This window comes from Ascaphus truei, chromosome 14, assembly GCF_040206685.1.
Source record: "Ascaphus truei isolate aAscTru1 chromosome 14, aAscTru1.hap1, whole genome shotgun sequence".
NCBI lineage: Eukaryota > Metazoa > Chordata > Amphibia > Anura > Ascaphidae > Ascaphus > Ascaphus truei.
This window is the reverse complement of record NC_134496.1, coordinates 45,463,140-45,489,420: the sequence shown is the minus strand read 5'-3', so window position 1 is coordinate 45,489,420 and position 26,281 is coordinate 45,463,140. Positions and strand designations below refer to the sequence as shown.

General features: G+C 41.4%; 1 protein-coding gene across 5 annotated transcripts in view; it reads right to left on the bottom strand.

The window, feature by feature from the left end:
• Positions 1 to 26,281, bottom strand: part of PEX5L (peroxisomal biogenesis factor 5 like) — a 144,074-nt gene that overhangs the window by 22,749 nt on the left and 95,044 nt on the right. For 3 of the 5 annotated variants that reach the window (XM_075570722.1, XM_075570723.1, XM_075570719.1), the window contains 5 exons: positions 19,619 to 19,730; positions 17,098 to 17,307; positions 14,705 to 14,828; positions 13,687 to 13,786; positions 3,290 to 3,385 (listed from right to left, as the gene is read on the bottom strand). In XM_075570722.1, the coding sequence (XP_075426837.1) occupies positions 3,290 to 3,385; positions 13,687 to 13,786; positions 14,705 to 14,828; positions 17,098 to 17,307; positions 19,619 to 19,730 (642 nt within the window). The remainder of the gene's footprint in view (positions 1 to 3,289; positions 3,386 to 13,686; positions 13,787 to 14,704; positions 14,829 to 17,097; positions 17,308 to 19,618; positions 19,731 to 26,281) is intronic. The other 2 variants (XM_075570724.1, XM_075570721.1) reach the window with 1 other exon arrangement.

Genomic DNA, 26,281 nt, shown 5'->3' with positions numbered 1-26,281 from the left:
GCAGTGAATGCCTTCCACTATTTCCTATGACTATATCAGAGAGAGTGCATTTTGATGGTGAAAATATATTTTTCTATATTCCAGCCCTGTATAGATAGTGAGAACAATTCAACAATTGACCCTTTCCCATTTTGGACGGTAACTCTTACATTCTCACAATTTGGTGAATTTTCTGAATTTTTGACACGCAGTTAATGACAATCTGTAACCGTTGTTATCGTACAGCACTTAGATAATATCTTAAGTGTAGACACCATTACATTAATTATGGATGTACTCATTCAGTAGGTTGTCTACAAAATAGTGTAGTCCTACAGCCAGTTTCTCCTTGAAAGACAATGCAGATGCTTAATTAATTCTTCATGTTCCATTAGACACTCCACTGGTTAATATTGATGAAGAAAAACATTTTTCATTAGCCCAAAAGATGATATCTCCCCAAGCACAATATCTTTTTCACAACTAATATTTTTAGATGACAGCGATGTAATACTTCCTGTAATGAGTAGCAATCATTTCTCACTCGGACCAGAAACATGATCTCACATTTCCAAGTCCAAAATGCTGACGTTATGAACTGAAGGAAAATAGCTAAGGTTTATCCTATCTGTTTATAACGTTTAATGTCCTGGAAAATATGTTACCATTGCCTGTAAATGATGAAAGGGTGTGACGTGACACAGTGGAGAATCTGAAGGAGATTCTTTTCAATTTTGCAGAAATACATTGTTGCAACACTGTTATAACCTTCACTAAATATACACAGTAACAAATGTGACAAATTAGTTCAAGAATACTCTAAGAAGCCTTTTTTTATACACGCTGTTCCTGTTGTTTGGTTGGGCTTCTACTCATGGTCATCAATTTATCTTCTGGCTTTTCATTTCACTTTAGAAACAATTCTGGTCTGCCTAGTAGAAGTCAGTATAACATTTAGATGTGAAGTATTTGTGGAGGGTGTGTGGGAAGAGATTTGGGCCAATTTACCGGAATCAGTTTGTGGTTTTTTTCTGAATTTTCAGAAAAAAATTTTTTTTTAATAGAAATTTTATTTTTCTAACATTTTGACGTTTTTTTTTTAAAAGGACACAAATGTTTTTTTTTCTCTCTCAAACATCAGCAACTTCCTTTTTGCCCCCTTGAACTTCATTTTCACAGCGAATTCGAACTTTGGCCAAATACTTGTCCATCTCTACTTGCGAGCAGATGAAAAGTGGTATCTCTCTGTCTGCCGATCAAGTCATTTACAACCCGAAGTAGCAGGTCTGAATAATACTGAAGTTAAAACTAATATCAGTCTTGATAAAGCAAAAGGCCGTTGTAAGTAAAGTTTAGTCTCACACAGTCCGCTCTTTCCCTACATTTATTCTTGAGCTATAGTTTCCTAATTGATATAAAGTACTTCTAGGAATTTTAGAGCCTTCAGCAAAGATTTATTTGGGAGCAGGAAAGCTGGCCACCAGGGTATTAGGGCCTGTGTGCCAGGCTTTCATTGAAAAGGAAGGTTTTTAATTCCTTTCTGAATGGAAGCAAAGTGTCCTGATTTCTCAGAGCTGCAGGGAGCTTATTCTACAGTCTTGGGGTGGTCCTTGAAAAAGCTCTCCCTCCGGCTTTACTGACCTTAAACCGAGGCTCAATAAGTTGAGGGCTGATGACAGATCTAAGGCGGTGGGGAGGGGTTGGGTGGGAGGGGGTATTACTGATCAGGCAGTTCTGGGGTAAGGAGAGGCAATTCCATGGGTAGCTTTAAAGATGGTGCTCTATAGTGCTGGCGTCTCTCATAGGAGAGGAGATTTAGGTATGATGTTACCAAAAGCAATGACCATGGCATTTACTTAAGTAATGAAGGCGTTAAATCCATGGGAGAGTAGAGAAGAGAAACTCTGCCTTTACTTGACAACTGGATAATAGTACAGCATGTAACACGCCCTCTATTAACCTTTTGCCATGTTTGATAAGGAAGACAGGATGTGTTCTGAGAAGTTATTAATTGCAATGAAATGGGATTAAACAAAGAATATTCCACGTTATTATAGCTCAGGCAGCCAGTGCGGACACTTCATAATTGGCCCTCAAAGCGATCATATTCTGCTTGGGCTGGGAACTGAAACGCAGAAACATGACACGATAGCAGAAGTGTGTGTGACTGTTCTGTGATACCATCCGAGTCCCATGGAGACTGTTCCAAAATAGGTTTCCTTCATAAAATCCCGTTCTTATCACACACTTTACTTTAAAATCCTTAATTTGGCAGATATATTCATTCGAAATAATTCATTGTGAATCTTCAAAGAAAAGCCTTATTATGGAGCTCAAACCATTGAAACGCAGATACTGCAGCATTCGTACCAATCCCAGCGACACCGGGCAAGTCGCTTTATCGCCTTGTGTCCGAACATTAGATTGTAAGCTGTTCGGGGCAGGGTCTGATTGTGCCTGCAACAATTCTATGTACACTAATGTGTATAGTGTCAGCGCTATGCAAACCAATAGGATTCCTGTCCTAAGGCCCGTGAGTCAGTGTACATCATATATTGTACATTTTATGAACGTTGTTTCAGGGCTCTTTGGTAACATGAAAAGTTCAGTCCGCGCTCTGAAGAAGTTTACTTTGTTAAACGAAACGCGTCGCGACTTTTGTGGCTGGCGGTTTTACTACCCACCACCAGTACACACTCAAGTGTACCGTTCCTGCTTATTTCCGATCGTTTCTATGCTATCAAAAACGGACAGGCATCCTAAGGACACCTATTGAAGGCCCCGGTTCCTGCACATGCGCGCTACACTCCGCACCACGCTACCACACGTGGAGGACAGGAGAGTGAACAGAGACAGCCCCAGCGCGCGGGTCTGATCTCTCAGAACTGAGATTACCCTTCATACTTCCTATGTGATGCCCTACTCCTGTGATAGACACCAGAATCGGGGATTATTAAAGAAATTTTATATGTAAGTTACTAATTTTATTATTTGTTGCTAATACAATATCTATCTCTCATCTTGGTGCGCTTTTGTGTTTTTTCTTGTTTTGCTCTTTGGTAACATATTCAAAAACTGATGTTAAATGTCATTTGCATGTCACTGAGTTAATGTGTCGTGGGTTTTCTTCCCTATTGGCAGCTTTAGGCTAATTTGCAACAGTCAGTGATACGTAATCTAGTTGTACCGTATATGGCACAAGTTTGATGTGTTATCAATTTCTTTATCTTTATCTTAACGCCTCCAGTTTCCAGAGGGGTCAACATTGAATGTAATGTATGAACCAGCTATGCCCAGCAAAAGAAAGTACCTCAACTGCAGCCTTTGCTCTCTCAAATTCTTCTTCCAGGGAATGGTTTCTGGAAAGGAAAGCTCCCCCCAAGCGAGACTCTGTAGCAAGGCGGCCCTGGAAATGATCAATGAGTTAAATTAGTGACATTTCCCGTGAAACTGGAACCATCAAGAACGCTTTGATTATCTTTATTAAAACCTCCACAAGCCATCATTTCACAGAGACCCTTGGATGATCTGTTTAACAATTCCCTGTCTAGCTGCGGGGCTCTAAAGGAGTTGGGTTACCAGCAGCATGAAGCAGCCAGGTTTAGGCTCGTAATATACTGTGTGCGGCCGTGCGCGTGCACGTGACGCACACTTGTTGTGTGTATAGAGTCCGTGCTGCCGGGAGCGACATGCTGGAAAGGTAGTGTGTGTGTGTGTGTGTGTTTGTGTATATGTGTGTGTATAGATTGTGTGAGTGAATAATTACTTAAATAAGATTTTTATAAGAAAAAAACATGTTTAATAAATTTTTTTATTTGTGCACTTAACGAGAAGAAGCAGGCACTTACTCAAAAGGAGGTTTAATATGCCATAAAGTCCAACGTTTCGGCAGTCAAATACTGCCTTTCTCAAGGTGAAGGCTACGAAACACATGAAAACAGTCACAATATATACCACCCCCCCTGATACTCACCCCTCCCCATTCTGCCACATAACCAGGATGTTGACGCCCACCTGATGACGTCAGAGCTACCATATGGCGCCCCCTGACGTTATCATGGGGGAGTGTTCAGTCTGGGCAGAGGTGTGGCTGTGGCTGCAGTCCTCCAAGACAGCTCTATGCGGTATTGCCAGGGATTTAGACCTAGACGTCTGACGTCACTTGGGGGCGCCATATGGTAGCTCTGACGTCATCAGGTGGGCGTCAACATCCTGGTTATGTGGCAGAATGGGGAGGGGTGAGTATCAGGGGGGGTGGTATATATTGTGACTGTTTTCTTGTGTTTGGTAGCCTACACCTTGAGAAAGGCAGTATTTGACTGCCGAAACGTTGGTCTTTATGGCATATTAAACCTCCTTTTGAGTAAGACCGTGTGCCTGCTTCTTCTTCTTTGTACTGGAACATTTGGGACTACAGGAGCTCCCCAGGACCAGCGCACCGGCGGCTAAGTACCCCACCTCTATTACCTTTGATATTGAGAGCGTGTCTCATCCTCTGTCTATGCACTTATTGAGACACACACACACACACTTCAGTGGCGGTAGTGGCGCAAATTCATTATTTTCCTCATCTTCCCCCCTGCCGGCCGGTTCCACGCTCCCTGCCGTGCGCGCGGCACCATTATAGAATGGCTGACTAACCTCAGCCAACTATAAATGCCACGCGCACGCATGGCGCAGGAAGCACACACACTATAGAACAGCCCTAACACAAGTAGCCACATAAGTGAGAACTATTGAAACAAGTGACAATAACAGAACCTACCAGAAGGTATCTTCCCCAGAGAGGGGCGAATCCGCTCAAATCTGTTTCCTGGATTTTCGCTGATGTTACCCCCAAAATCCATTTCGCGGTGTAAAATCCCCAAACGGATTTGGCCGGTTTCAATCCGCACGGATTCTTCAAAATCCGCCATTGGATACAACCCGCGGATTCAACAATCTGTCACCGGATCGCTGAATCCGCAGGTTGGATTCTACAAATCCGTCTGCGGGTTACGTGGAGTGTATCGGTAATAATAATTTAAAAATCCGCAAAAACGCGGAATCGCCCTTTTTTCAGATCGACCCGCTGAAATCCGCGGACCAAAGGAACCGGACGATCCGCTGCGGATCTAATTCCGTCCCATATATAATCTTCCCTGTATAACATGGGACCTAAAGTTCTAGCCTACATTACATGTCACCTCTAATCAGACACATTTCCATTACAATTGGTAGGGCTGCTTCATATTTACAATTTTTCTAAAAGTAGTTATTTTCTTGCAAAATCAGCTGATGCCTTTCACAGCATTCCCTGGATTTTCAGTGAGTTACAGTTCAGATAGAGATATAATAGTTCTCACCCCCTGTAGCATAAGAAGAGACTAGTGTATGAGAGTAATCGGTTGTACCTAGTACCCTACATATGCGCTTCCTTATTTCCTCCCCTTTTTCCCCTGTAAGAGAACACTATGACTTCAAAATAAAAAAATAATCGCCCACTTTCCATTGTAATATATTTAGTTGATGGTCAAAGAGAGATGAAGTTATTGTAATGTGGGAACGGCTGGTCAAGCTGCTTTAACCTGTGATGGTCAGATGATACTGTATGTCCCTTTAATATACTATTGGTAATGAATGCATGAACGCACCTTTCCTAAAATAGCTCCATTTTAGCAGCTGGCTACCAGGTCATCAATTTTTCATGATTTAGTCCATTACTGACCGCAAGATGCAAAGGTCACTGTTTTCAGGAGGTGAAAACAACCTATTCGTAAAACATGAAAGCATTAGCTAGAAGAGGATCATTCACTTAACCACTTATGTATTGTGTTGCTGGATGACCATAGCAGAATGGATGCATTTATATAGCACTAACTTACTACACAGTGGTAGCACCGCTGAACATACACACAGTGTAGTGATGGTCAGAATGGCATATCTCACCATATCTCACCATATCTCACCATAGCTCACATGCATTATCGCCATATTTCTGAATCCAACTGCCTGTAACGGAGCTGTAGAACAAGGGTGCTCAACTCCAGTCCTCACGACTCCCCAACAGGTCCGGTTTTATGGATATCCCTGCTTCAGCACAGGTGGATCAATCAGTGCTGAAGCTTCAGCCACCTATGCTGAAGCTGAGATATCCTTAAAACCTGACCTGTTGGGGGGGGGGGGGGGGTGTCTTGAGGACTGGAGTTGAACCCCCCTTCTGTAGAATAGATTGCACATGGAGATAGGTAAACGTGAAACAATTATGGGCCACAGAACTGCACCAGAGGTACCAAATACAAATAAATCCCATTCAAACCATTCTATCCCAGGTAGGAACTGAACCCATGTATTCAAGACCAACACACTGCGCTGCATCATGGTGAGGTGCCGGCACCTTGGGGCGTCCATGGGGCTACACATCAAGGATATAGAGGTGTAATTATGGGGTAAAGAATGCATGCACTCAAAAAAAATAAGCCCTCACCTAAATATCTTTGATTACGTTTGTGCGCCTGCAACCTGTTTGCTCAGTAATTATGGGGTAAAACAAAGGGCAACAAAACACAAATACATTGATATCAGTTGGATTTTATTCATTTGATTGATATGATGCAGATTCTGTTTCTATTGAATTGCGCAGCGTGTTATTTTCACGCATATGCCCCAGTGGCACAGATCCAAAAAGCTCCATTATTGACTTAACAAGGCGTCAACTTACATTAACACATCGTTAACAGCTAACAGGTACCGGGAAAGCTCTCTAGCACAGTGTTACGGGCTGTTTTCAGCGGTAACGGAGTTGGTGCTAATGATATAAACAAGAGGTGTTCCCTCTAACAACGTGTATCCAGAGTTCTCTCTCCCAACGCGAGGCGATGCTAACTCAGCACAATGTTACGCCTGTGCTAATGAGAGCAGTGACAGACCTTTTATTTGCATGTAATTAGCTTGGTGGATTGACGCCGACCTCAGGAAACATAACATCCGGTACTGATTTGAGAACATGACGTGTTTGGGCCCGGACTAACGGAGGTTTGTGGATCTGGGCCCTGTGTGTTTCACAAGAGCATCGTCTCGACATTACCTGGCTCACCAGAAACATTTAAGATAACAATGTGGAGGCCCACAACTAAGAAATATTGTTACAACTAAGAAATAGAAATGATTTTTACACCAGGAGGATTCCAGAGGATCGACTGAGATTCCAGTGAGATGACCGGCTGAGATCCCAGTGAGAGGACCAGCTGAGATCCCAGTGAGAGGACCAGCTAAGATCACAGTGAGGGGATCAGCTGAGATCCCAGTGAGAGGACCGGCTGAGATCCCAGTGAGAGGATCAGCTGAGATCCCAGTGAGAGGACCGGCTGAGATTCCAGTGAGATGACCGGCTAAGATCCCAGTGAGAGGACCTGCTGAGATCACAGTGAGAGGACCAGCTAAGATCACAGTGAGAGGATCAGCTGAGATCCCAGGATCAGCTGAGATCCCAGTGAGAGGACCGGCTGAGATCCCAGTGAGAGGACCGGTTGTGATCTCAGTGAGAGGACTGGCTGAGATCCCAGTGAGAGGACCGGCTGAGATCCCAGTGAGAGGACCGGCTGAGATCCCAGTGAGAGTACCGGCTGAGATCTTACTGAAAGGACCGGCTGAGATCCCAGTGAGAGGATCAGCTGAGATCCCAGTGAGAGGACCTGCTGAGATCACAGTGAGAGGATCAGCTGAGATCACAGTGAGAGGATCGACTGAGATCCCAGTAAGAGGACCGGCTGAGATCCCAGTGAGAGGACTGGCTAAAATCACAGTGAGAGGATCGACTGAGATCACAGTGAGAGGACCATCTGAGATCCCAGTGAGAGGATCGGCCGAGATCCAGTGACAGGATCAGCCAAGATCCCAGTGAGAGAATCGGCTGAGAACCCAGTGAGAGGATCAGCTGAGTTTCCAGTGAGCGGACCGGCTGACTTCCCAGTGAGATGACCTGCTGAGATCACAGTGAGAGGATCGGCTCAGATCAGTGATAGGATCTGTTTGATGTAGTTTTACAAATAATAGAATCTGCTGCTTTCCGTTGCGCAGTGGGACCACTTAGTATATTTCCGAATTGGTGCTTTGTTTATTTCTTCCTCTGTTTCTTTTTTTCACAAAGTTTTTAGCAGTCTACTTTCCTGTAGTTTTAATCAGCACATGCACTGTGTCTACCTTCTGCATTTACTGCTAACAAGAAGCAGATGGCAAATTGTAGGAATAGATGCCTAAGTGACTTATCAATAGGTCAGCATATGGATGGGACTCAAAACAGCAACAATCTTCTTAATACCTCTCCAGGCGACTCTCTGCATGTCACACACCTGCACACTAGCAGCCTCTGGGGTCCTCTTGGGTCCTTTGCGCTTATATAATAATCATCCTTTTTACACCAGAATCAAGACTTTACTCTGTGCAGGTGAACCTGGTTCCCGTTTGCATGGTGAAAGAAACGTACAAATAAACACTTAATTTTAAAGATAACAGGTTTCCAGCTTTGTCTACCCAGTTTTTTTTTATTAACAGTATAAAGCCTGTAAAGGCATATTTACCCCTTTGGTTAGGCCAGCGGTTAAGGTCAGTTTTTAAGGATATCCCTGCTTCAGCACAGGTGGATCAATCAGAGGCTCAGTCGAATAGCCTACTTTAGCACAGGTGGCTCAATCTAATTGAGCCACCTGTGCTGAAGCAGGTATATCCTGAAAAACTGACCTGTTGAGGGGGTCTTGAACAGTAGAATTGAGAGCCCCTTTGGTTAGGCAAAGGCTTCTTTAGTGCCAGATGTGATCTAACTACTCCACTGCATCACATTCCTCCAGGAACTAAAGGGTTAGGAACAGATTTTGACGATGCTTCTGTCAGCAGCTTTACCCCCTTACAAACAATTATGAAAAATCCACTGATTTTCCGCAAAAAATTCCGCCTGATTTCTTCTTTGTTCCAGTCCTGTCCCATGAGGTTTTATTAATTTCACAAGAGAGCTCTTAAAAGACACTTAAGTTCAACAGTTTTGAGAAATACCTCTCAAAACGAAAAATATAATCATAAACTATATAGATTCATATATATATATATATATATATATATATATATATATATATATATATATATATATATATTTTTTTTTTTTTTTCAACTTGGGTTCCTAGGTATCCTTGGTGTTCCCGGGCATCCCTAAAGGGTTCCCTGCAATTTTCTGGTCATTTGCAAAATGTATAAAATACAGAAGAATTGTATCTGATCTCGGACGCGCGGGTTGGGGTTCCTTACAATGCATCTGATCTCAGGCACGCTATTAGAGAGGGTTGGGGATCCTTACAATGCATCTGATCTCAGACGCGCTATTAGAGAGGGTTGGGGATCCTTACAATGCATCTGATCTCAGATGCGCTACTAGAGAGAGGGTTGGGGTTCCTCAAAATTTCACTTAGGGTTTCTTAACCAAGAAAAGGTTGGAAACCACTGATATAGATATTATATAGCACATAGCCCTAAGGCTACCCTTATAGTGACGGCGACTGTGGCGAATGTGACGTCAGGCTGTGGTCGCTGGAAAAATCAAATTGATATGACTTCCAGCGATCGCATGCGACGGTGGCAATGCATTTGTGTTGAAGCGACGTCGCGTCGCTGTCACTGGCACTATAAGCGCAGCCTTACTCTTTACAACGCATAGAGGGAGCGGCTCAGTGAAGACACTGAATTTGAAGCAGGGGAACCTGGTTCAATTCCCGGTGTCCCCACCTTGTGACCTTGGGCAAGTCACTTTTTCGCCTTGTGCCTCAGACACCAGATTGTAAGCTCTACGGGCCAGGGACTGTGTCTGTAAGGAATTCCCGTAGGCCTGGGATGGGCGTCTTCCCTAAGTTCCTACACGCGCTCCAGTGCTGAGGTTCTTGGTGAGTAGCGTGTTAGAAATAATTGAAAAAAATAAAGCTTGGAGTAGAACCTTGTGACCTTCATAGATCAATAGCACTAACTATAATATATCAGGTTGGGGCTTTTACCTTTATCTAAAATATTGTAGTGTTTTGGTTTTAGATTTGGTAAAAAAATAATAAAAAGTTAGGAATGGAAATGAAAAGAAGTAGAAATCTGTTTCCAAACTTTTGGGCGTGAATCGAGCTTTTGTGCAAGTTCGCAAGTTTTCAGTTTGCAAAAGTGGTTGCCCATTTTATAAGCAAAAACAAAACTGAATTAGAAGGTTCTCCGGGTTTTAGCCTCGAATTTGCAATGTTTGAATTGTAAACCCACCGACCTGGCCATCCATAATATTAAGAGCATCCAATCTCAGTATGCATCTATTGCTATGTGTGGGGAGAGGGTTGTAAAGGCTCCAATCATGTCTCACGTTTTCCATTAGAAGAAGGTTTACTTATTTATTTATTTATAAAATGTTTTACCAGGAAGTACTACATTGAGAGTTACCTCTCGTTTTCCAGTATGTCCTGACTTTGCATACCCAGTACTGCCTTATGTTACAGTATATCATGTTGTAGGTACTAACACATTACAGAACAAGGAAATTGACTAAGGTAATTATTAGATGTATTCCTGTGCTTAAAGGAGCAATTCATGCAATATTGTATGTTATTTTTGTAATAAATCAGTCCTATAGTATTAGATAATACTTACTACATTTTTTATTTTTTAAATTCAACTTTTAATGCCATTTTATTGGGTTTTAATATGCTAAGCATCCTTTGATTTCTATAGCAGATTTTAGCATACTTCCCCAGCAGAGCAAGATCTTTGCAACACTTTCCTCTTTGTGATAATTTGTTGCTAATATTCCCAGCATTTGAGCTGCAAACTGTAAGAATAGATAATGTTACCTTGTAATATAAGGATACATTGTAGCTGCTGAGTTACACTGACTAAAAGTTTGATTGAAACTTAAAGGCAGCCATTTTGTGAACCCTGTGAAGCAGGATCTTTGCTGATCGACCAAAGGAGAACTAATCGATCGGCAGCTTAGGTAATTCATTTTCAATAAAAGTAATCATGGGCTGCACATTAAAATAAATATATATATATATATATATATATATATATATGTAATCAAAAAATAAATAGATGATACCGTTCTGTGGCTAACGAAATGCTTTTATTTGTGCGAGCTTTCGAGATACACTGATCTCTTCTTCCGGCTACACTGGTCTCTTCTTCAGTGTATCTCGAAAGCTCGCACAAATAAAAGCATTTCGTTAGCCACAGAACGGTATCATCTATTTATTTTTTGATTATTGAAGCTCGGCTAACACGGTACTGATACCTCTACATATCTATATCTATATCTATATAGATATGTATATATTGTTTTAATAAGTGCCTTTTGAATTTGTCTCTTTAAAGCCAGGTGAGATTTGGACTTTAGCTCTGTGTTCTCTGCACCAGAGCTAAAAAATACAACTTCCAAATGATTAAGCCACGGGACGCATAAAATCCATTACATTTCAATTCAAATTTAGGTGAACTTCAGAAGTTCAGAATCAGGGAGAGACGTGTCAGGCACTCATCTGCTATTTAACACAACAGGAGGCTGATTGTGTTGTTTCGACAACTGCTATTCCATACTCGGGCCCTGTGTTTTCTGCTTGCCGAGACTGGCCTCGAGTTAACCCCTTCCATGTCAGGGGATTGGTACAGAAATCCAACTGGTGAATGCAAAAACTGATCCAGACACGCTACAGGTATCAATGCACCAGGTTAAGTGTATGGGGGCACGGTGTGACAGTGGGAAGGGCATGATGTTTCGTATGGGATGGGCAACTCCAGGTCTCAAGGGCCACCAACCGGTTAGGTTTTTAGGATATCCCTGCTTCGGCACAGGTGGCTCAATCAGTCCCTGCTTCAGCACAGGTGGCTCAATCAGTGGCTCAGTCTTTGACTGAGCCACCAGTGCTGATGCAGGGATATCCTGAATACCTGAACAGTTGGTGGCTCTTGAGGACTGGAGTTGGCCACCCACGTGTTACATCATGGGATCTGGAAGTCCACGGTCCCCAGGATATCATAACTCTGTCATAATGTTCCTGATCATTTTTCTAGGTGAGATCCCAATCAAATACATCTATGTTCCGGGAGAGCGGAAGGAGGAGGGCCTCTCCCCTTCCGTTATCAGTGACAAACAATGGAGGATTTACATTTCATGACGTTAGAAATAACGCCTGAGTCGCAGCAAAGGCAGCCCTCCCCCCCAAGGGAGTCTCCCCAATATGCTTCACCTTCACTGCTCCTGTCCACTAAGCCAAGGTGAACAGGGTAAACATCATGAGGAAGAGACAGATACCACTTCAAAGAGCAGGATATCGTCAGCACCTCCCCTCCATGCAGCTCTGTTTGCTGTCCAGCAATGGAGGGCCAGCAATGCTATTTTAATGAGAAGCAGACAGCGAACGAAACAATGTAATGGAAGCAAAGAGTGATCATGGAAAGGACAGAGGGGCGGGAGATGGGCTGAAATGAGAGGGGAAAGGGCGTAGTCACCTAGTGCCACAGAGGGAAAAAACAAGATTTATCAACAGCGCGAATAACATTGAGAGAGCAGAGGGAAGGAGTGGAGGTACAGTCCACCCTAGCAGGCTGCTTACAGTATTGGAATGGATACATGGAAGTGGTCTGTTATCTTTTAATGATACACCAGCAATGCTTATTATACCTTCGCTGCTGGAAGTGCTTACAACACATTGGTTCATTCCCTATCCAATGTACAGGATAATCTGTGACATGTCAATATGGTATCTTATCTAAGGATTAAAGCAGCAGTGCGTAATATCCCCTATCATACCGCACACCAAAGCTGCAGGTTTGATCCCTCTATCAGAGTTTGATCTCAGCGTCGGGATGTTATTTAGACTTGTTCATTTAGAAAATATCATGTGCCACAAAATAAACGTGAGCCACACATATCCCAGCTCTGCGACCTTACAGACCTGACGGTCATCATCTGAAACCGTTTGGGATGGACAATGCGGGAGTTTGGATTAGTACGAGCTGCTTCACTGGTCAACTGGACGCTGCTGAGAAACTAGAGCTGAACTAGAGGAAACGCAGCAGAGCTGCTGGAAGAGGTTACCACTGATACTGGAAGCGATGAAGGAGGTATACATACATTCAACTGGTAAGTACCAGAGGGGCTGCCATGCACTGTGGGATAGTCTGGCGCTGAAGTGGTTAAAACAGGTTTACAAATCTCTGATGATTTTTGTTTTTAACCAATTTAGCACTGGAGGCTCCGGCACTGTTACGGCTAAACCAGGGGTGGCCAACTCCACTCCTCAAGGGCCACTGACTGGATATCCCTGCTTTAGCACAGGTGGCTCAATCCGTGGCTCAGTCAAAGACGGCACCACCGTGGCTCAGTCAAAGACGGCTGAAGCAGGGATATCCTGCAAACATGACCTGCTGGTGGCCCTTGAGGACTGGAGTTGGCCACCCCTGTGTTAAACTAACCTGGAATCCAGCTACCCATGAACGTCCTTAGAGGCACCAATTGCCTCTCATTAGCAGAACCACCAAATGTTCGGATATTTCGATTGCAAAATGCCTTAAACAAAAAAAAAGTAATGACTTTGGCAATGGTTGTTGGTTTCCCACGGATTTTTATACTAATCAGGCCATTTCAAAAGATTGGTGGGAAAGTTTTCAAGGGGCGAATGCAATAGCAATGATTGTCCATACTGGGATTATTATACTTACCTTTGTAGCAGGTGTTAATTCTAACTCAGGTGCCTGCTCAGTCTCCAATACCGACTTTCCCTTTGTCAGTTCAGCCTGGGATCTGCTATGGTCTGCAGACCTAAGAGAATCATTACATTTTGTGTCTAGTTAAACATGAAAGGAGAAGATGCGCCCAAGGCAGCGATTCAAGTATGAAGATGATACAGTGAACATCACCCTATTACTTAATTTCCATTCCACATCTTTACTTTTTTTATTCAATATATATATATATTTTAAATACTATAAATTAAGTAGAAATAGCTGTGTTAGTCCAGTTGCAATACTGCAGAGTAAATGAGTACTTCAGTATTAGGTGATACCTTCTTATTTGGAATAACGATGGATATTAGAAGACAAGCTTTCGAGAGTTCTCAGTGAAAGGTGAGCCATCTACTTAGCTGTGTGTGTTAGCCCTTGTCCCATAGAATGAACGGCTCACAGGTATGCCATGCATGACAAATGTGTCTGATCGAGGGGTGATATTATTTATTTAAGGGACCTTGCGAGGTGAAGATTGGATCGGCCAGATAGATACCTGTGTGTATTACCCCTTGTCACATGTACAAGTCCTATGCTCACAGATGTGCCCACATGACGAATTGCAAGACCCGAGGAAGAGAGAAGAACTCGAAAATTGTTAGGCCAAATAGAAAAGGTATCATCCAATACGGAAGTACTCTTTTAAATACTAAAAAGTACTTAAAATTAAATCTGAACCTCGTAACGCCGCCTTTCTTTTCATTGGTAGTAAGGAATTTCAGGTATCCAAAATCCCAGGCAATTAAAAAAATGCCCAATCTATCTTAAACTCACCTAAAACACAGAAAACCAAAATTCTTTAAAATAAACATTCAGAATTTATGTTTTATGCCTTGAAAATCATTCCTGGAAATAGTAGAATGTGCATTGATAATCTGTCCTTTCAGGCACATTTAGTTTATTTTTTTTAAACAGATCTATCTCATTGTGTTATCAGATGATGAAAAGAATTTACCATAAGAGCTCTTTAGATGCCTCCTTAGAAGATAATTTTCTCTCCAGGCCGTGGTGACCCTCGCTGCTTTTATCTCTTCGAAAACGCCCGTCATCCCATTTCTCCAACTGCGCCTGAATGTGAACTACAAACAAGCAACCTTCTTGTGAAAGTGCAGCTCAGAATACCTCCTTTTAGTTCATGTTTCCCCCCCCCAAAATAAACAACAAATATTTTATTCATTTCAATTATCCGTTTTCTTGTGTATTTTTTTTTAAAGTTAACCCCTCAGTACTTTTAAGACCCACCTTAAAACACGCCTTCTTAACGAAGCATATGAGTAGCTCCGTGGCTGATACTTTACACCTCATACATAAACCTTGGCCCCTTGCAGACGCACTTACCAGAATGCCATCCTACTGTCTCTGTACGTTCTTCCAACCTACCAATTAGACTGTAAGCTCTTCGGGGCAGGGACTACTTTTCATAAATGTCACTTTTATGTCTGAAGCACTACTTCCCATCATGTGTTATTTGTATTATTTGTTATTTATACGATTGTCACGTGTATTACTGCTGTGAAGCGCTATGTACATTAATGGCGCTATATGTATATACATACAGTACATACATACAGTGCAGGCCTCAGTTGTACTGCTAGATCCAGATGATCAGCAAAGCTTTGCAAGTCTGCCTGGCAATGGACATTTTCCCATCAATCCAAGGGTATATTATCCAGCTGTTGCAACCTGCCTTTAATAATCAGGAAGATCCCCAGATGCACCCGATCCCCAGATGCACCCTGATCTGGATAGGTGTCCAGATCATTCTGCTTCCAATGTCAATGATGGAAATTGATTTACCATTCGCTCACGACCCAATATCGGTGCCATGCACTGATGGCTATTGCAAATTGCTGGTTAATCTGGTGCTGAGATTTCAGACAGTGAAACTTATTTTAACTGGGGTCCCAAGTGGTGAGAAAACGGTGTGCAAAACTGAACCCATTCTCATTTGGATATGCAAAGTGTACTCAAATGATTAAAATGAGCATATATCCCACCCCTCTCCATATTTCAGGGTCTGCATGGGCGTCACGCCGCCGTTAGGTAAGACGGGGTAACGCAAGACATTTTATTTGATGCTAATGCAAAGTAGCGCTACCTTAACACTGTGTTAAGCCTGTGCTAATGTGACATACAAACGCCGTTTAGCTTTGTGGATGTGCGTTAACGGTCAGGGAAAATCACATTCGTTAATGATTTTGATAACGCCCGTTCTTAGCACTTAACTAACATAAATCTATGAACCTTGGGCTTAGTGCCTCTAGTAACTAATTAGCCTCCATGTCAAAATAATAGTTGTATTTTGTGCAGAAGTGCACAGTATTGTATTATTTACTACAGCAGGGGCGGCCAACTCCAGTCCTTAAGGGCCACGACATGTCAAGTTTTCAGGATATCCCTGCTTCAGCACAGGTGGCTCAGTCGTTGACTGAGCCATTGATTGAGCCACCTGTGCTGAAGTAGGGATATCCTGAAAACCTTAACCCGTTGGTGGCCCTTGGGGACTGGAGTCGGCCGCCCCTGTGCTACAGCATATAGAACCTGAAAAAAGCCAGGGAAGTCTGCAACCATTTGGGATGGATTGTAAGGTTATATATTTCTGATTGTTGGTCACCCATCTAATGACTAAATGACCTGTAAGGCAATTTGAAGGACACATTTACAACCCCTTGCTGCATTAATGCTCATTAAACAGACTGAGATAATGGCCTTCTGTATCTCGATAGGTTCATCAAAGTCTCCGTAGAATCCCATTAAAACCAATGGCTTTTTTCTGCTCTGATAAACCTAGTGCCATTTTGTGCACCCGCCTGGCCCTAGTAATGTATCTGGGAGAGTTTGATGAATAGATCCCAGAGTCAGCCACAGTTTCATTATTGTATTGTATGTCTTTATTTTTATAGCGCCATTAATGTACATAGCGCTTCATCAGTCTTCATGCCCAGTTACATCATTATTTCTTACTTCAACCGCCTTCTCCCCATCACTTTATACTGTTACCAGGCTAAAATAATTAATGGGTAAGCAGCTAATGCATTGGGAATTAAATTACAATATGTGGAAAATATTACAATGCTTCTATAATAACTTTTTCTGTTCCTTCACTTTCCGTGTTTTTAAACAACACCACCTTAAATCTTGCTACAGAAACAAGCATGCAGCTCTGCCCCTTATGCAGAACCTTTCTGATGGGTTGGACGGCATTATTCTAATGAGCCGGTGTAAAGTTCCAGAAGGTAAACTGAACTATGAGTACACAGTGTACAAGGTGGCTGAGCAATCGCCTTATCCGTTATGGTGTTTTCTGTCTCTCACAGATCAGCCAAATGGCTAATAAATAGGTCTTACCCAAGTCCAGAGAAGACTTCTCTGGGACCCTAACGCTCTTTGTGCTTCTCTCAGCTTCCACTTTAATGGGGTCTGACTCATCTGCCTTCTTGTTAATGGATTGGCCCTTGGATGCTTCACCTTTTGATGCCGCCTCCGACTTCTTCCCTTTGCTTTGAGCAGGTGTAATTGGTTCACTCAAATCCAGAAGATCCAACCCTGGTGATAATACTGTCACATATCACAAATGTTAGGCATTGCATCTCCCAAAAAGAAGAAGGTCAAATCACTTTTAAAGACTGGCAAATGCAGACAGATACATCTGCAGATCTGCTTTATAAAGATAGAAGAGAACAAAAAGAGAGCATAACAATGTGTTAAAATGAAATGAAGATATTATGGAAATTGGACTACTAGTCTTGAAACGCGTTGGAACTATATGTTTCAAATGGTCACCCAGAGTAGTGATGTGAACAGTACCACAAGATGGCTAATTATTATATGAGAGAGAGAGAGAGATAGGGGAGAGAGAGATAGAGAGATAGAGAGGAGAGAGATAGAGAGATAGAGAGGAGAGAGAGATAGAGAGATTTAGAGGAGAGAGAGATGGGAGAGAGATAGAGGGGGGAGAGAGAGAGCCACCATGATTATGGCATAGTAGAAGGCCATACATTTTTTGGACAGGAAATGCAAATATACTATATGACTTCCCTTTTATAAGTAACTTATCAATAGGTAAATAGCCAGCTGTAATATATTGCAAGACATGTCAGGATGTGCAAGGGGATTTTGTTGTTGTATACACTTGTGGTTAAACCCTGCAGGTACAGTACTATGGAATATTATCAGTTTGGATGCTGAGCTTGCTGAAATTGTGGTGTTCGTATGTAAAATGCTACAATAGCAGCTATTTCTCCATCTGGACACTTTCCCGCAGTCAGTGAAAACAGCTGATTTTGGCATTTGGGGCATCATGGGGAAGTGAATTCCAACAGTTGTGCAATTACAAGCCACAGTTATTATTAATTCATGCAAACAAAATAAGTGCATTTCCATCAATGTTAGCATAATGATGCTTATTTAAACATGGCATTGTAAAGTAGTTCTGTTTTGCCAAATCCCCAAATCCCTCTGAGACCAAAGCAAACTTCCAGACCGTTACGCCCTGGGGTCACTGAGCTATTTTTACATTAGACTCAACAGACCCCAAAGAATGTAAAATACAATGGATTGGGGAACTGTAGCATGGATAAGAGAGGGACTATTTGTGTAATTGTTAAATAGAAATAATCTTTGACATTCGGGAAGAATATACAGTATATAGTAAGTGCAGAATGTTGAACATTACAAAAAACTATGACATTCACCATAAAACATAAAAACACTTAAAAATACTGAGTTTAAACACACACTTGAAGATAGTTAAAGGTTCTTCCACTAAGAAAACAGAGCCCCAATGCAATGGGCTGGTCCGGTTCTTCGACTGATTGAGCCACCTGTGCTGAAGCAGGGATATACTGAAAACCTGACCTATTGGGGGTCTTCAGGACTGGAGTTGATGCCCTTGGGTTAATGTCATCTATCCTTCAACAATGTTTAGGTTGAGTGATGCTCAGTATATTGTGACTATTTTATGCTCCTTTCTGCAAAAAAAAAAAAACTACCCAGCATTTTGGAGGCTGGAATTCTATAGAGATATACAGACGATTTGGGACATTATCATTTAATGCACCACATTTGTTTTGCAGGGGTATGAAACACCCCACCTCTTCCCCCCAATATACAATGTAACAGTTGCTGATGCATTATCTGTGAGACAAACACATATATCATCATTTCATGAGACCAAACCACCATCCTCCGTATATGGCCCAACCGTCATGACTTGTAAGGGCTTATCTTAGAGTACATCGGCACAATGTTAAAGCGTACGGTGACTTGGAGAGTTGAATGTTGTGACTTTCATAAACTCAAAAGCCTGAGGAAGGGGTTACGGGCGCTGTAACGTTGCTTTATGTAATGCAAATATGTGACTAATCTGTATTTTTTTGAGTACCAAAAGAAAATGTTTTATTAAACCAGATGATTGGAGAACAAACTGAAGGATTATGGGAGTTTGCCTATTCGCACTTATTTTTTCCCAGGTGCCAGTCTGTTCTGCACATTATTATTTATATATATAATAAGCATTTGCATAGCCGTGGGGAAGGTGCAGGAATTGAGCACCAAGAGAAGGCGATTCTCAATTTTATTGTGTGAGTGCGAGTTCTAATTTGTGGGTTTTTTTTATACATAAACTCAGCCCCATGTAAGACCCAACTTGGAGTAAGTATTACTGTAAGTACTATATAATAATCATGGCGTTTGTGATTGTCACTGTAATCAAACATAAATAGGCTTCTATAAATGTAGTGATAACAGTTTCCTACCACAAACCCCCCCCCCCCCCCACTTTTTTTTAATTTTAAATGGCTGGGAGTACAAGCTGCCAGAAAGGATCATTCTTTCCTGGAGACACGAGTTGATTACGGTATGCAATTACCTGCTGTATTGGAAGTTACTGGCCTGGCTTTTGCTTCTGATTTTGTTTCACACAGAAAGTCATCAATTGAGGGGCTCAGGAGGGGTCGGCTTTCTTGTTGCTCGTTCACCAGCTGGAAATGGAAAAAAAACAAAAATGTCAGAACAATCGGGTACAGAAATCACCTGATTCCCATTCAGCTTTAATAGAAGAAGAGGAGTATTTCCCGGTGTCGGCTCCTTGTGACCTTGCGCAAAGTCACTTTAACTCCCTGTGCCTCAGGCACCAAAAACATAGCTTTTAAGTTTATCTGGGCAGGGGCTGTGTCTGTAACATTCCTACTTGCTGCGTACCGCGCGCTATACTGTAATTGTGACGCGATTTGACTCCCATTGGGAGGAAAGCGATATATGCAATAAAAGTTATTATTATTATTCCTGTCTACCTGGGATTTCTTTATTTTATAACTAGTGACAAAGGAAACCATTCTCAGTTAAGGGACGGTGTTATCAACTTCTTTTTCATCCAAATATCTGATATCCTCCATGCACATCTATTGACTCATTCAATGTACAGTATATCTCCCGCCATGCTGTTTATACTGCACTGATTTCTGGGAAGGATATGGCTACTGTATCGCTCTGTGTTTACTTTTAGCTGTGATGTTTTTATCCCTCATATCATTATCACACTGTATTTTACATTATTTTGTTTCATTTCACTATACAACCCTGTCTACATGGGTATCATGCGAATAGCATCTGCCAAATGAAAATCATACTCCAGATTATGATTATACTCAGGCCTGAAATTGTTTACACACACTGAAAGGATGGTATAATGTATTATTCATCGCGTTTGCCATATTGTTTCGTTTGGGGGAATCACCAGTAATTAAAAAGTGCTACTGAGGGATTTACTCTGGATGAAGCCTCCAGAAGCATTTAAAGACCGAAGATTTCTGAGCTATATAAAGACATGGATTTCAAATGTTCTTTCATTAAATAGAGATAGCTGTGTTAGTCCACTACCGACCAAGGCTACATTTCTAAAGCTACCAATGGCAGAGGAACAGATCAGAACCAGCTCTAATACCATCCTGGCTCCTGCTACCAGTTTTTAATACCTGGGCATATGGTTCGACTCCCATTTAACATTTGGGTTGCACATTGATACTCTGACATCCAAAACCTATGCCAAACTAGGTGTACTTGATAGGAACAAATCCTCCCTAAGCCCGCTGGTCAGAAAGTGCATCGTACAGCAGATGCTAATGCCACATATGGACTATGGGGACACAGTATATGGTAAAGCACCCCAAACTTACCATAGCAAACTAGATACCCTCTACAATTCAATATGCCACTTTGTTCTCCGATGTAACTACAACACACATCAGTGTGAAATGCTCAAAGAACTAGATTGGTCATCACTTGAGTCTAGGCGCAAAGTTTATCTTCCCTGTCTTGTCTTCAAATACTTGCTTATCTGAACAAGCTCCTCACCCCTACCACACACAGCATTTATCACCTGAGATTTGACTCCAAACGATTGTTCGCGGTCCCAAGGTTCAACAAAGTATCCGGACTCCTTCTCTTACCGTGCACCTCACAACTGGAACAATCTACCGGAGACTCTCACAGCCGCCACCAGTCTAAGTTCTTTCGAAACTAAAGCTGTCCCACATTTTAATCTGGTCTGTAACAGTGTCATACGCCCAAATGACAAAATATGTTAAACTATTCATGCAATGTCTTTATACATAATGTATAACCCTGTTCACCTAATGTACACATGTATTTGTAACTACTGTATGTATTTGTCATCATAACTCTGTACCCAGGACATACTTGAAAACGAGAGGTAATTCTCAATGTATTACTTCCTGTAAAAAATGTGGCCTTCCATATTTGGCCATGTTATAAACAGGATAGGTTTAATATTTTTGCCGGTTTAGTCACCAATGGCAAAGTTCCCAAACGAACAACACTTTATATTATAAGGGGGTAGGATGAATAAGTCCTCATACTGAACTGATGAAAGAATGCCCTGTTAATTCCAAAGTGCATTGAGGAGGGTGACTTACAAAACAGTACTTATTTACAAAGTTTGAGTCTCAAATGATTTCACATCAATATTTCCCAATACAGAAGAGTTCCTCAAGATATTTCAATGAACGATGAGAAAGAGGCCCAAACACCCTTTCTAGCCTTTATCCATTCTTATATCCATTCTTATATCTCTGTTCTGGTCTACACGCTGCTCAGCTCTTCCTATATGTTCAACACTATCACCTTTACACCTTACATCTTTCCACCAATATCAAATACCCGCCAAGATTCCTATGTATATCTCTTGCGATATAGAGACATACAGAGTCTTAGCAAGTTCAAAACCCAAATCCACTCTACTTTGGCTGCAGCATGTTTGTTTCCTTGGCTCTCCATGCAGTGGACAAATACATCATAGAGTATAATATTGGTAGTGTAAGACGTACTGAAATGAGTCTACCGTGATGTGGTTGTAGGCTTAACATATGTTGGCCAAAGTATTGAACTAAGTGACCCTCATTAAGTATTAATATAGGTAAACTACATATTAATGTACCCAATAATTTGTCATTGGATGTAGCTTTGGGGCCGTTTTGTCCACAGCTGTATCTCTTGCTATAAGACTTTGATTGGGTAAAGGGTTATACACATTTTTGTTTACTTCTACATCTTGTACTTTTCCCACAAGAACAAAGAAAACACATGATCAGCAGCAATCAGCGTCCAAAAAACTTTACAGAAAAAGTTTTAATGCAGCAACTGGCTGTCATGTCAACTACAATGATTAAAACGTACCTTTAACTGTTCAAATAAAAAAAAAAAAAAATTATCTTGCAAAATTGAAACTATTGGCCGCAGAATTTTTAATGTTTAATGCACGCTCATCTCTTTAGAAAAGTATGTTGGTGTGGGAGAAAAGGTCTACTTCATTAAGCGCTGTCACTTATCATGCAGTTTATTTGCCATGTTTTAACAGTTCACCAGTCTTTTGGCAGCAATCTCTAGATGCAAGTCATTAAGAATGTCTAGGGGAAAATGACTTGATAAAAGCAATTAGTTATTCATTCTGAATGGATAGGACATATTGCACGACAACCAGCTATGTGTCAGGGCAAGGTTCTGGGCCTAACTTAGGTTTGTATAGTGTCCCTTGTATAAAGAAAACATCTTTGATATGAATCAAGAGAAAGGGGAGTATCTATGCTGTCAACATTAACACTTTAAGTGATATTCAATGGGATTCCTGGAGACCTTACTGTATGGTATTCCCTGGATATTATTTGATTTCAGGGTCTAGACCCAATCTAGTTATAGAGCCTATAAGAGGATTGCTTATTCTCCCATTCCATAGTGATGTGATTATTGCCTAAATCTCAGTAGCACAAATCTACCATTAATACCTTTGATGTTTGTTAGGGTAATTAAACAGCTATTCTCATTGCCCCCATTGGAGATTGTAGAAATACATGCAGGGGCCACATGACTGATGTCATTGATCTAACAAGTGTATCACCGCACAGGACTGGTTCTGCACAGTTCAACAATACGTATGGCAGAATATAAAGAAGTGGCAGGAAAGGTTCGGGGTTCATTTCTAGATGTAGCCAAGGAACACATACTATAAGCAGTTGCCCCACTAAATTACTTAAACTCAAAACCATCACTCACATTTCCCAGCTGAGTGAGCTTATGAAAATAAGTGGAGCTCCCTATAATAACCATTGAACCTTTGTGGGATCACTGCATCTCCTCCCCATACAATGGTAGTTAGAAGCATATTAGAAGAAAGAAGAAGAAAAGGGATCAAGGAGGTGGGTGAACCGAATCCGCCAGTACTCAGCAAAATGATTCCATTCCTTGCCTTGCCCTGCCTTGCGTGAGAGCAAAGAGACTGCTACAATGACTCAGTCCGGGGCAGACTGCAAGAGATCTGACAGTGCACTGTTTCCATCACATTCATTAGAGATTCTTGGTTGGCTAAATGCAGTTGCAAGCATCGTACAATGTAAAAAGTGATCAGACTATAGAAGCCGCTTTAAAAGCAGAAGTGTATGGAACACATTCTGTGTGACGTGTGGCTGGCTGTGACGTCATGTATAAGATACACATTCTGAATATAGTACTTCAGACATTAATTGAATATGTTTTGGGTAGTTTACCTTGAACACAAAGTAAAACAATAGCCGATAGATTCATTGTTTCTTTTATACAATGTATCCAATTCTCATGTCAAAAATACTATCCGCTGTGTATTATGCAACATCCACGTATCCACTTCATTAAACCTCCTGCCCTGATCACAAACATTAAAAAGTGCCACGATCGGAAATTACAGCTGGCTCCCAGATATCTGTTGATAACAGTCTGAGGATGTTCAGTACTGGATAGAAACGTCATATTCTCTCATTTAAAGCATATCATTACATTAGTAAAGAAACATTAATCAAAACCAAACAAGATTAAAGATTGCTTTTTATTTTATTTATTGCAGCATATGTATGTATCTGTTAAGTGGAATAAAGTATTTCCTTCTCATTCTGTCACGCACGCATATTGCATTTACATGGGATGCAAGAACTGGGGCATGGCCTCATGCAACCTCTGTTATTAATATTACAATAAAGGTAACATCAATGTTTTATATTGGTTCTTTATAGTGTCAATCCTTTAAATCCAGGTGCAATTCCCTGAGTATAACTGTGTGTGAAACATATGATGTGATACAGGAAGTAAGGTTTAAAAGGCTCAAGTGAGTCAGTTTAACTCAGGGGTGGACAACTCCCGTCCACAAGGGCTACCAACAACTCAGGTTTTAAGGATATCCCTGCTTCAGCACAGGTGGCTCAATCAGTGGCTCCATCAAAGACGGAGCCACTGATTGAGCCACCTGTGCTGAAGCAGGGATATCCTTAAAATCTGAGCTGTTGGTGGCCCTTGAGGACTGGAATTGCCCATACCTGGTTTAACTGTTAAAGAATAAAGATGTGTATCTTACTAAAAACTACCTATATGATAGAAGTGTCACAGAGATCTTCCGCCTCCATGATCTTACATACTGATGAGTATTCCCTCTGAATGCACTTAAACTAACAGACTCCCCAGACCTGATGTTTAAAAAGATAATATAAGACAATGTCATACATGCAGATCAAACATCAGGATGTATTGCAATAGACTAAGGGATCATTAAAATGCGATGCAGCGATCTAATTGGCGATATCTGCCATTAAAGTCAATGGCAGATATCGCCGATTTGGGTGTGATCCAGCGGATCAAGTTATCATGACTTGGGTGCTATGTAGCAATATAAAAGTGTGTTTAGACCAGTGTTTTTCCACAGGGGTTCCTAGGAGCCCTTGGGTTCCCCGGGCACCCCTAAAGGGTTCCCTGCTCTTTTCAGCTTATTTGAAAATTGTATCAAATACAGAAGAATTTACAATGCATCTGATCACAGGATCGCTATTAGAGAGGGTTGGGTTTTCTTACAATGCATCTGGTCTCAGACGCGCTATTAGAGAGGGTTGGGTTTTCTTACAATGCATCTGGTCTCAGACGCGCTATTAGAGAGGGTCAGGGTTCCTTACAATGCATATAATCCCAGATGCGCTATTAGAGAGGGTTGGGGTTCCTTACAATGCATCTGATCTCAGACGCGCTATTAGAGAGGGACAGGGTTCCTTACAATTCATCTGATCTCAGGCGAGCTATTAGAGAGGATTGGGGTTCCTTACAATGCATATGATACCAGACACGCTATTAGAGTGGGTTGGGGAGCCTCAGAATTTTACAATATAATTATAGGGTTCTTTAAGCAAAAAATTATTGGAAACCACTAGTTTTGATGCATCGCTCCATTTTCTGGAGCACAACTGAGGCATATGTCATAACACATTTACATCTGAGGCAGTATGTTAGAGGTACGCCACTTCACATATATACTAGCAGATTTTTAGGGACAAATCAAAGAAATGTAAAAATAAATAAATGTTTTATTTAACCATGGTTGTAATGAGTTGTGTTGTGTTGCTTATTTCACCAACTCAGACATTGTTTAAAACCCTATGCAAATCTCTATCGCAACAAGCTTTTAAACTTGCTATTCATTTATTATGGCTTAATATTAATATTATATATAAATAATCACTTACACATGACAGTCAAGCCTTACTCTTATCAACTGATGCTCACTGACTTCTAGGTCAGGATTGGCCAACTCCAGTCCTCAAGGGCCAACAACAGGTCAGGTTTTAAGGATATCCCTGCTTTAAGGATATCCTTAAAACCTGTCCTGTTGGTGGCCCTTGAGGACTGGAGTTGGCCACGCCTGTTCTATGTAGGTCGTCTCTTGGTTTCACAATATCTCTTTACATTTCACTCTTTGAGATCAAAACCACGCAACAAAAATATATATTGTTCTCTGCCCATTTTTGCCAAATCGTACCCATTTTGACGCTTAAACGTCTGAAATTTGTGTTTGCAGATAACAAAACCTCTCTAAACTATTTTCCTCATTAAAACTTTCCCCAGCACAGTACCAGACACACTGCACCCAATTAGCTGTGAAAAATGAAGGTAGTATCAGTAATGAATTGTACTAAACAAACGCAAGCAACATTTTATGCTAATTATCTGA